This window comes from Parus major, chromosome 12, assembly GCF_001522545.3.
Source record: "Parus major isolate Abel chromosome 12, Parus_major1.1, whole genome shotgun sequence".
Taxonomy (NCBI): domain Eukaryota; kingdom Metazoa; phylum Chordata; class Aves; order Passeriformes; family Paridae; genus Parus; species Parus major.
Window position 1 is genome coordinate 12,279,560 of NC_031781.1, and position 12,182 is coordinate 12,291,741.

The following is a 12,182-nucleotide window of genomic DNA, read 5'->3' on the forward strand; positions in this document are numbered from 1 at the left end:
CCAGGCTGACCATGTGGTCGCCCTTTTTCCCTGTGCCCTCAAAATAAGAGAACACAACTATTTGTAGAGCTGCACCCTGTGTGCAGTGACAGACCAAAGTACCAAAGGTGTCAGCTGTATCCTCCCTCTGAGAGGGAGCTCACAAGGAAATCCCAGTATAGATCTTGGTGGTATCAAAGGATCTTTGCCAGCAATGAAAATGCAGATCCCATCCCTCCACCCATGGGAGGGCCTGGATCATTAAGGCAATTTACTAACAGCAAAACCAACTCTGAAGAAGAAATGGAGTGTAACTCTTACCTCCTCGTAGACATCATCATTCCTGCTGAAGTCTCCAGCCCTCCTTGGCAGCACATGGACATGAACATGCTGAGAACGTGAAACAAAATAATGGTGATAATCAAGTTCACGACTTTCTTTTCTGAACTGTCAGCATTACTCTTAACACACACAGGTAACCGTGCACAGGCTCCCACAGCATTATTTTCAGAGGAAAATACATTAACCTGTTCCATAACTGTATCTCAACCCTTTGGAGAATATAAAAGATGAAAGACATGAGAGAGCAGCCCTGGTGTATTATATGAGCTTCAGAGTGAAATGCCTGGAAGTTTAGGGGCTCTGTGGAATTATTCATAGTTGTCAGTCAGAGGCATATTTAGCCTCAGCTTTGAAATAACAATGTCCCTTGGAGCTGAATGTTGTGTCTTTGGAATAGAGGGGAAAAAGAAGGTGCTGGAGATGGGATGTGGTGGAGAGCCCGTGTGGGCAGCCTGGGCTCAGGGCTCCCTGTCTGGGGACAGAGGAGCTGCTGCCACACCAGGACAGCACGTGGGTAGAAAGGCTGACAGAAGAAGACAATGCCTCTCACAAGTTTAAAAATACTTTAATGCTTCCTTTCCTCCCTGGGGGCTGTAGCCCAAATACAACAAGCTGTGGCCTGTGGGGGACACAGGACACACCTGCAGGGACAGAGTGCCAGGGGTCCCAAAACCTGTGAGGCACAAGGATTAGGAGCCCAGTTTGGCACAGCCTGAAGCGTTCTCCTCTGGCACAGGACCATTGCCCATGGGCTAGCAGAGCTGAGGACTGAGCTGCACAGGCAGCTTTGGGTTACCCAGTTTGGGAAGGAGGTAAATGATGAGTTTTCATCAAAAGTGCTGATGTGATCTGGGGAAAGCAAACAGAACTATGGGCAAGAACACAAATATACGACTTGGCACCTTAATGCTGTGTTATTACTACTTTTTTTTTTTTTTTTTCTGACACTCTCTCCCTACCATAAAGGAAGGGTAATGCAAGGTCCTCAAGACCTAAACTCTACTGGGAAAAATACTTTTCTGCAGTAAGTACAGCTACTAACATTGCAAAACATTATTTTCTCTAATTCTCTTTTTCCCTTTGTCTTTCACTCTTGAGTTAAGAAAAACAACAACAGAGAATAATTCTTCAGGGGAAAAAAAACCCAACACCTCAGTGAGGAGAGGCAGGAAATAATCTGAGTGATAGATCTCATTTATGCATCTTCAGATCTTTTTAGATGGTGCATAAATCCTTTTTTAAAAAAAGAAAATGACTGCATCAGAAACAGCACCAAATGGTTTCCATAGAATTTAGATAGTTTGCACCTGATTCAATTTGATGAGGTAGAAATCAGCTGAAACTCCTGCACCTCATCGAAACATTCTCAAAACATGGCTTAAGTCTATAATGAAATATGAAATAAAAGGTTTTCTTAGGCTATTTGTAAGAAAATTCAAACACACCTATATTATGTTAGCTTCTATCCATAATATCATTTGCTCAGTGAATAAAATGAAAACACAAGAATGTTTCAGTTAATGAAATATTCCGAATACCACACTATTTTTTTTCCTCAGCTTTACCCTAGAGAAACCGAATATGTGATTTCTTATTCTTATCATTATCCACAGCTTTCAGTGTATTCAGACTAGAGATAAGGGTGAATCTTGAGGGTCCAAAACTGTGTTTTTGAGTAATATATCAGTGATGGTGTTCTGATAGGGTATTATACTAATATATCATAAGAGCAAAAGTGTTCCTGTGATGTATTAGTGCAATGTATCATCCGAACATCACAGCTCGTATGATGTATTGCTCAAAATCACAAAGCAACTTTAAAGACAGTCTTCAGTAGCCCTAGGCCTGAAATTTCACTTTTGGACAGGCTTTCATAAAAATAGAAGTACAGATTAAAGTTTGCAGGGATACTGTAAAATTTCACTACTGTCTGACACCTGTTGTTCTCATTAGATTTTAAATTTATTCATAAGAATAGAGTCAGTTCATCTGCCAGTCAGTTTCCTTCTCTTCAGCTACAAGGAATGATAGTTTTGCTACAAGTATCAATTTTCAGGAATTTCCCTTGACTATATATATAAAATCTAACATCAGCTATCAACAACCATATTCCCCAGAAGTTTAGCCACCTTTAGGAGTAATTTTCATCTCTGTGCAGAATGCTCCAGGACGCACAGGAGAAGATCTGTGCACCCGTGACAGCCAATTTGGAATATCAGAAAACACGCAGGGGTGTAGTCCAAAGCTCAGTGCAGAGATGCTGCACTGCAGATGCACAGACCATCACAGCAGGTAATGAATGAGCCTAATGTGATCTTCTATCCAAAATGGGCTCTTATGATCAGTGTGGGGGAAAAAAAAAAAGAAGAAAAAGTGTTTATGGCAGCATATGGGCCACTTGGCATTGCTGGGGATGTTCTCAGGGGTTAGTCACCCTTACTACATGCATTATGTCCTCTCACACTGCCAGGCTGCATAGCAAAATCCATCAGCTGTATCACAAAACAAATGAATATTCCCAAGGTTTGAGGTAACAACAATCAATTTCAAAGAGAGTAATTTTTTCCAGTCATCCGTTTTTCGTTTGCTTTGGTTTCTTTTTTTAACTCTGTGTATGGAAAGGAAATAAATATCTGGATTTTGTTTGCATAACAGAAACAAACCGGATCAGCAACAGTGTCTCATGTATTTCCCTTCTCTTCAATTTCACCAAGAAATACAAGCAATGCAGAGCTGTGGCTACCAGGCACTCAGAAACACTGAACAGGGAGATTTCACATTGTCTCTAATCCCCCTTTCAGCTCCTGGCCTTCTCAGCTCAGAGCAGCTGATACTTTGATTCATTAGGAGATCTTTAATTGATCATTTTTACTCCTTAGTACTGTTTGTTACTGCTAAAGCCTCAATCCACCAAGGCACTTAAGCACCAGCTCAATTTCCAACCTGTGAATTGGTTCAGTGGGAATATTCACATCCCGAATGTTTTGTTTATGTCTCAGTGTTTTGCATCCACTGCTGGCTATAGGGAGGTCTGCCTAAATGGCAGTAGCAAAAATAACTTCAAGGTGCCCACAAATTAAAGTTGTTTCCTTCCATTTGTTTTCCAAGCAAAACAAAAACCCACACATCAAAAAAAAACATTTGCAATTGACAGAAACCTGTCAGATACAAACAAAACACTGGGATGCTATTTTTTTTTTTAACCAAACAAATAGATTTAGGCAAATCAAAACACTGCTTGGACAGAAAACATCTAAACATTGACCAAAATTGTCAAAATAAAGCATTTCAGTTGTTTTTCCCCAGTTATGGTGGGGATCCTCATGCCTGGTGGGTGGCAGACAGTCCCATCACATTCCAGCAGGCTCCATTCAATCACTGTTGATGGTATTTCATTTTTTTCCTAAAAATTGCTTTCCTCTCATTTTGCATTATTTTGATTAATAAGCAAGGAAAGCAACACACAACAGCCAAGACATTTACATTAATGGACCAATCAATATCACCCAGACCAGGGTAGAAAAATGCAGGCACAGACTTGCATTGCTCAGCTCCGTTCCCTGCTCGTCAGGCACTGATGGAGGGAGCGGGACAGTGACACACTGGGTGTGACAACACTGACAACGTGAAGTCCCCAAGTGGGGGCACTGTGTGAGTTAAAGATACCTGAGCCCTGCTAGCTGTTTCTGACACTGGGGGCAAGATTTCCAGTCAGGGATATCTGGAACAGCAGTAGCTGGAAGGAGGCTGTGGGAGGTGGATTTTATAGGACTTTCAAAATTAAAATTACTAGACTGACAGTTTTCTATGGTAGGGACTGCAGCTCCCTCTGCTTTGCACTGTAAATAAAATCTCAGTTTGAGGAACTCCTAATGGTGAGAATTATCAGGTGATGCAAAATCACTCATAAGAGAAGCTTTTCAAGACCTTTATACCCAGAATGACAGGAGCATTAGGAAATGTACTGGAAAGGAACAAATCTCTAGTGCCACAGGAACTAATGAGCCAGAGCCAGGGTGTGATGCCTCTGGCTCCCACTGCAGCAAGAGGATGCTCTGATGAGCTCCATGGCATTCCAGTCAGGACTGTGGGAGCACAGGGCTGGCCATGGGCACTCTGGAGCACGCTCATCCCACCACTGCCAAAATCTGGCTGCATCACAGGCATTTGTGGGATTACACAACTGAAGTTGCTCTCCAGTGAACCAGGGTTGGAAAATGGCCAGACAGTCTCAGCCAAAAGACCTGGAGCATGTGTTGTTGGAGAAACAAGCATTCAGATCAGGTGAGTTTTACTCCAGCACTCAAGGCCATGCAGAAGGCAATGCTCCTGTTTACAGCTGGTTTTATATACTGAATTATGGTCAAATAACCAACGTGTCACCACTGCACTGGATTTAAAGTGAAAACACTAGACAAAATTAGACACTGAAAGAGATTTCCCAGGTAGACCAGAATAGTGAAGAGCAGATGACCCTGCCATACATACCACTGGGGAGGACATGGGTGTTGCCTGCAATAATTCATGGACATTTTGTTGTGTTCACTCAGCTGCTGTGCTGGTTAGCAGAGCAACAAAGCTCAGCTTCCAGCTGAAAGGGAGATAATAGTCTGTACGTGAGCTGCTCAGCACCCAGGGCCTATTGGCAATAAATGTTCTTACAGCAGGAATACAAAAAAGCTGGCAAAGGGTCACACAACCCTGAAGATGGGGGGTGGGCTGCCAAAATGTTGGCAGAGGAGGGGCTGTTCCCCCCACATCTGCAAAAGCAGAACATCACTGAGCTGTGCCTTCATGCAGCAAAACCAGATGCCTTTCAGCAGTTTAATCCTTTCCCTTGTTACTTTTCATTCTTTCTACAGTCAAAGCTCGGCAGTTGTGGCTTTCCACGGTCTCGTGGTGCAGCGGGACAGAAAAAGCCATGAACTGTTGTGGTTATGGCCAGGCAGGAGGAAGGGCAGGAAGAGAAAGAGCAGCTCCAGGCAGCAAGACCAGCTGGCCAGGAGACACTCACCAGCCAGTTCACTGGGAAAAGGGATGGTGGTTTTCAGATAAGACCTCACTCGCTGCAAAGTGCCCTGTCCATTATGGAGACAGGGGCTTCCCATGGGAAGCTGTGATAATGCTTCTTCTAAACTACCAAATTAACTGTAGAAATTTCAAACTAATAACCACTCTCCAAGTAAGACCGTTAGGGTGATAAAGAAAATCAACCATAATACAGAGATAGCCACATGAAAAATAGGGCAATTTTGTCCTCTCTGTTAACGGGGCTTCCATGGAGCCCTTGTTTGCTATTCTTGATTAACTGCTCAATTGTCCCTGTTACAAAGTTATTCCATGGAAAGCCCTGCCTGTATATCCACAGCTCATTAGCAGAAAGCACTCCCTCTGCTGCCCCTGAAAATCCAGCGTGTCACCAGCCACGGGCACACCTGGCCCAGCTGCTCTTTCTAGGCACTGAAAGCCCACTTCCAGGGTCTTTGACCTGGCAAAGACGTCTTTGTGAGAAAACAGCTTCTATTCAGTGAGTTCTTGATATTTTTCCAAGTTTTGAATTGGTTTGAGATAGAGAAATATATTTTAAAATTTTTTAAAAGTCCTAACCAACATTAGGAAAACAGTTTTGGACAATTAAAACACTCAGTTTTCACAGCCTTCAAAATTATTGCCAGCATTTTTTTCCCCCCATTTTTTCCCCCCATTTCAGGATTTATAAATTAGTCAAAGACAAATCACTTTAAAGGAGCTAATTGTTATAAAATAATAAAACATGACAAGACACTGCTTGAAACCATTCCTTTCCTATAAAACTGCCCCATTTCTAGGAATCAGCGCTTTCTTTTCCAGCTTTACCAAAGCCTTGTGCACGAGGCTGCACAGGTGCTCTGCCGTGCTGGGGGTGAGGATTCCTGCAGATCCAGGGAGGCTGCATGGCCTGACACACTCTTGTAGCACCTTTGGCTCTGGTTTATTAAAACACAAAACTGAGGTTTGCTTTTCTGCTGTCGTGAGGAGCATAAGGACATGATGCAGATGGAAAGGAGTGGCACAGATTGGCAGGCTCGAGAGGAGGATGTGCAGGGGAACAGATTGATGCAAGGGAAGGACAGGGAAATCCACGTCTGTCTCAGAAAGCCCAGGGCAGCAGCACAGGAAACAGCAGAGACAGATGTGAGCATGAAGAAGAGCCACTGGAAAACAGGGAGGGTTGAAGTTATTGATAGAATGAAGGCAGTGGTCAAAATTTTGTGAATCAAAAATGTGCAGAAAGAGACTGCAAAGAAAGAAAACAAGAAGCTGGAACAAGTCTTGAGAGAGAAGCTCACACAGGCTGTCCATGCCCTGCCAAGCTGGAGTGTGAGGGCCCTTTGACACTTGTGTAAATCTGCATCCCACTGTGCTGTACACGCACCCTTAGGAGGAAAAATAAAGCTTTGCAATGATCCCTACCAACACTTACACCATGGATTTGCCTCTGGAAGAGTAAGTATCAAGATACTTGCTCAGCACAGGTACTTTGGAAAGCAATAAAATAAAGAGAATTTGCAAATGTATCAGAAGCCAGACCACGTGGAGGACTTGCAGCAGAGTACATCTTTAAACATGTAGATTCAGCAATGTGCAGATTCAGCATTCCCAATAAATAATGCATATGTCAACTGCTATGAAGTTTAAAGAAATGAGCTGTGGGTGAGCTAGAAAAGGGATGTAGACCTCATGGAAACAAGCACAGAAAGATTTTTTAACCCACTTGATATCTGTAGTTAGAACTTTAGCAGCTGAAGGCAGCTTAGCATTTGCAAGAGAAGTGCCAACCCCTCTCCTTCAAACCCAAGACAACTGGCACAATCATGAAGGCAATGAACCTGTTTGTTGGAAGTGGTGATCTGAATGTACATCTCTTGAACATCTCTTAAGAGATCCTCTGAAAGGCAGCAAATGAATAAAATAATTGGAAATGAAGGTTGGCTGATTCTTTGAACTTGTATTTCCAGACCTCCAAGCAGGAATGAGGGTCCATGCATGGTGGCAGGAAGGACAGGCCAAGGACCATCCCCTGCCATTATTCATCGTCCATCCCCTCTACAGCACTCACAGGGAAGGATGGGCAGACCTGCAGGAGCAGCAACCATTATTCTGCAGAAACAACCCCAAACCCTGGCAGTCCCCAGCCCTTTTTTACAGGTGGGAATGAGCAGTGAAGGTGCCTCTGAAGTTACTTTGGAAGGTGGCACATGCTCAGGGATAGCTGCAGAGCACCTGCCATTAGGCCCTGTGCCTTTGCTTTCCATCAGGGTCACTTTGCCCAGGTATTTTTGTGCAAATTTAGTGTTGCTGAGATGTAAATGAAAGCACAACTGCATTTCCCCTCACCTCTGATCTTTAGCTAAGTCTTGATAAATGCATATTGTTTGAACACTTGTGATATGCATAATTAGGGTTCTTTAATTTATGTTTCAATAAAATGTTCTATAATAAACATTTACTGCTCGTGAATAAACATTTAAATGAAGCTCCTAATGGGGGTTACATGTTTCGAAGCAGTTCATGGCTTTGCTGAAGTCTCTGCCTATATTTAATGAGAGTCATTTCCATAATCTGTGCATTATTGCTTAAGCCTCCCTTTAGGAATATTTTACAAAGTAAAATTGTGTGAAATATTATCAGCCAAAGGAGAAAATGCTAAGAGGATTATCAAATTGTCCTGTTAAAGGGACAGCACAAACTTTCATTTCCCCCCTGAGATGCCAACGCTGTAATTATATAAAATGTGCTTAATAATTATCACACCGGTGTGTTTTTACTGAGTTTTTCCCTCAGAGACACAGGATAAATTAAAAGGATAGGAGACCCCTGAAAGGTCTGATATGAAGGGAAATATAAAGCTAATTTTCTTTCTGATATTAATAAGAGGAAGGACCAAACCCCCAGTCAAATCTTGTAGATGTCACGGAACATCCGGATCTGTCAGAGTGGGCTGAGTTCTGTGCAAAGCCGTGCACAGCTTCCCCCACGATGGGGCCCTGCAGTCCCAAAAATAACACCCAGGGTCTCATCCTCATTTTGCTGAAACTTCCACCCATTTTCTCACTGACTCCAATAATGGCAGGACTCAGTCTCCCACATGAGATATAAAGCACTCTAGGTCAAGGGAAAGATTACTGTTGGAATACAGAGGGTTTTCAATTCTCTGGAGCCTCTGCAAGAATACAAACACCTGTAAGATATTTCTTCCATATGTCTGAGTACATTTGAGGAGAGCATAAAACTGAAATATATCTTCTCTGCTCTAGCAGGGAATAAGAGCATTATAGCAGCAATGTCCCACTCCCCCTTTAATGGAGGGAGTAGGGGAGAAGAAGAGAAGATAAATCAGGAATGCATGTGACAGGGAGAAGACAAGCCTTACATACCAGCTATTCTGAGAGGGAAATCATTATCTCTAATTTTTGTGGCTATTTTGTGGTCCTTTTAGACAACTGCTGCAATCTCTTCTAGGATGATGACAAGGTTCCTGCAGAATGAAGGTACTGTCTCTGTCTCCTCTTTCATTATTTAAAGATGTGTACTGAGTTTGTGTGGCCAGGTTTTGGTAGCAAAGGGCTACAGGGGTGGCTTCTGTGAGAAGCTGCCAGAAGTTTCCCCCATATCCAGTGAAGCCAATTCCTGCAGCTCCAGGATGGATCCACCACTGGCCAAGGCTGAAGACCATCAGCAACAGGGGTGGGCCCTCTGGGAAAACAGATTTAAGGAGTGGGGGAAAAGCCCTGTGCAAAAGCAACTATAGCCAGAGAGAGAAGTGTGATGTGAGAGAAAGAGCCCTGCAGACACCCAGCTCAGAGCAGGAGAGGCAGGAGCTGCTGCTGCAGCCCCTGGTGCAAAACTCGGTGAGGGAGCAGTGCCTCTGCAGCCCATGGAGGATCACAGTGGGACAGGGGGTGCCCAAAGTGGGCTGAGATCTCACGGGAAGCCCATGCTGGAGCAGATTTACTGGTCTTCTGGGGGAGGGAATCCCACACTGGAGCAGGAGAGCAGCATGAAGAGTCCTGCCCCTGTGGGGGAGAGAGCAGCAGACACTAGTAGGATGAACTTAGCACAGCCCCCATTCCCCATCCTCCTGCGCCACTGGAAGGGAGGAGGGAGGCAAAATCAGGAGTGCAGTCAAGCCTGAGAAGAAGGAAGAGGTTTTAAGATTTGGTTTTATTTTTCGCTACCCTAGTCTTACTAGATTGGTAATAAATTAAATGAATTCCCCCAAGTCAGGTCTGTTTTGCCAATGACAGTAAATGGTGATTGATCTCTCCCCATCCTTATCTCTACATTCGAGCCTTTTGATGTATTTTCTCTCCCCTGTGCAGTTGAGGAAGGGGATTGATAGAGAGAATTTGGTTGGTACCTGGTCAGGCCAGGGTCAGCCCACCACAAGATGGAAGAGAGGTGCTGCTGCACTGAGAAAGAAATGGTTTCTGATGATGGCAATGTGACCAAGTTCATAAGTTTCTGTGGAGGATGAAATGCATTCAAGCCACGCTGCTGTTCATCACAGAATCCATCAGTGCTAAAGGAGATTTCCAAGGCTCTGTGTCAGTACTTTATACCCTTAAGAATACATTTCCCAGGAACTGGCAAATATCTCAGTGCATACCTGTAGCACTCACTAGACTGTATTTAGTTCTTTACAATATTAAAATTATATATAGCAGCTATGGGTTCCAAAACATGGGCTGTTTCCCTGTTTTATTGCCGAATGTGCACATTCATCACTAAGGTTTAGCTGCTTCAGTTAAACCTTTTAAATGTAAATTATTTTCTGTTATAAAAAGCTGATTGTGGGAGTTTTAGTATTTCAAAGATGGTAATTTATGTGACTGGAACAAAATAAAACATTCAACAGAAACAGAATTTTACTTGATCAGAAACACTTTTATGTTTCAGTATAGTTTTCTTTTCATATTTTTCTCCTGCAGCAGTGGCCTCTGTCTTTCAATTAGCTTGAAACATAAGATCTTACATAAAACCATAATTTAATGCTATTTGCATATGCCTAATTTCACAACTTCTTTGCCTCTCATTTAAAGTATTTTAATGCCTGAAATCCCTGTGCAGCCACTCAGGTGTTCACCCCTCAACAGTCCACAGGAGTCCCTGGGACAATGGGGAAGCAGTACCAGCTCCCAAAAACCCCTCAGCATTAAGTCACCTCCCTTGTCACCTCAAACCATTTCAATGACATATCAGTGAGGGAGCTGAAAAAGAAGAAAACAGATTTTCAGCCTATAGCATATGACTGCAGGTCAATCCCATTTTTCTTTGACTTACTTCCCCCACTCAGTGCTGAATTTGGGATACAAAACAGCCTCCTTGAAAATCAGACTTCATAGGGCACCTACAACATCACCCAAAGGGGACTGAAATCCCTGCAACACCTCCTTGGTTCCAGCAGCTGTTGCAGGCTTTGCAGAACACCATGGCAGCAGCACTGACACCTCTAAAGATTCTGACAACAGCCTATACAAACCAACATCCTCTCCCAGTGCAAAAGTACTGTCATCCCTGACTTCCCAAATACCTAGGATTTTTCTCACCATCTTTCATAATATCCAGCCCTGCTTCAGTTCTCTTTCTGCTCAAGCCAGCAGCAACACACTAACTTCAGCTGAAATCCTTCCTGGTTTGACTAAATGTGCCAAACAGATGTGCTAATAATGGCAAATATAATAGTACATCCACAAACTTCACCAAACTTCACCAATGGATTGCAAATAAAATGCACTCCATTGCCTTTATTCACCATACAATATTTTCAAGTTAGGTTAGGAAATGTACCAATATCCCTCTCTCAAACATTTTATCAACTTCTTAAAGTACTTTTGTAAGCCCTTGTGTGGCAGGCAACATTTGTACAGCTCCCACCTAAGTGTGGTGAATGGCTGCAAGGCCAGCACTGATAAACACACAGAAATACATCTGCCATTGACTGCTTGCTAAAACAAGAACTTGGTCATTTTAACTTACCAATTTAATTAGAGAAATGTATTATTGATTCAATCTTTCTTCATATTCATGAGCTGGCTAGAGAGAAGAGTGTACTGTTCTGCTTAGTACACTTTCACCTTGATAAACATGAATTACTCTAATTGGGAAAGAAGTTCTTTCAAAATTGTTTAAATGCACAGATTCCTTTCACCAGGGAACTTTGGTGGGTTTGTAACACACGCTGGAGTTTGCCAGGAGCCCAGCTGAAGCCACCAGACTGGCTGTCCTGGAGACCTTTCAAAAGCCACTTTGTCCAAATGGACTATGACTGTGACAAGCAGGGCCATATGGGCAGGGGGGTAGCAGAGGTGAACAGGCTGTGATTACGTCCCTAAGTCGTTTAACCTTCAGAATTACCATTCCACACACTCTGCCACCCAACAGGAGGCTGTACAAGCAGGTAAAAAGATAGATGTCTATTCTTAATGACTATTTAGAAGACTGCTGAGCTCTGGTCTGTGCCCATGTCGGTTCAGCTCATTAATGCAATTAACCACCAATCAATCTTTTTAAATTAGTTACACAAAAACAGCTACAGCCAGATCAACTGGCATGAAAGTTAGGTCACGGTCCATTTCTGCACGATTTAACATCCACACTAGAACAGAAGACAGGGCACGGAAGCATCAGAAACTGGAGCCAAATTCCTCTGAAGCCCTACAACTTAATCAAAGTGTGTAAAACTTTGTGCATCTGCCTTGGTGTTATTTGCATGGCCCTCTGTGCTTGCAGCTCAACACCTTGATGATATACAAACTGCTCTGAAAACAAAACAGGGGAAGGGAAGGGAAGGGAAGGGAAGGGAAGGGAAGGGAAGGGAA

At 43.2% G+C, this 12,182-nt stretch overlaps 1 protein-coding gene across 6 annotated transcripts in view; it reads right to left on the minus strand.

Annotated features, from left to right (window-relative positions):
* FHIT (fragile histidine triad diadenosine triphosphatase) overlaps window positions 1–12,182 on the minus strand; it is a 530,102-nt gene that overhangs the window by 83,340 nt on the left and 434,580 nt on the right. For all 6 annotated transcript variants that reach the window (XM_015641001.3, XM_015641007.3, XM_033517493.1 and 3 more), the window contains one exon: window positions 301–369. In XM_015641001.3, the coding sequence (XP_015496487.1) occupies window positions 301–369 (69 nt within the window). The remainder of the gene's footprint in view (window positions 1–300; window positions 370–12,182) is intronic.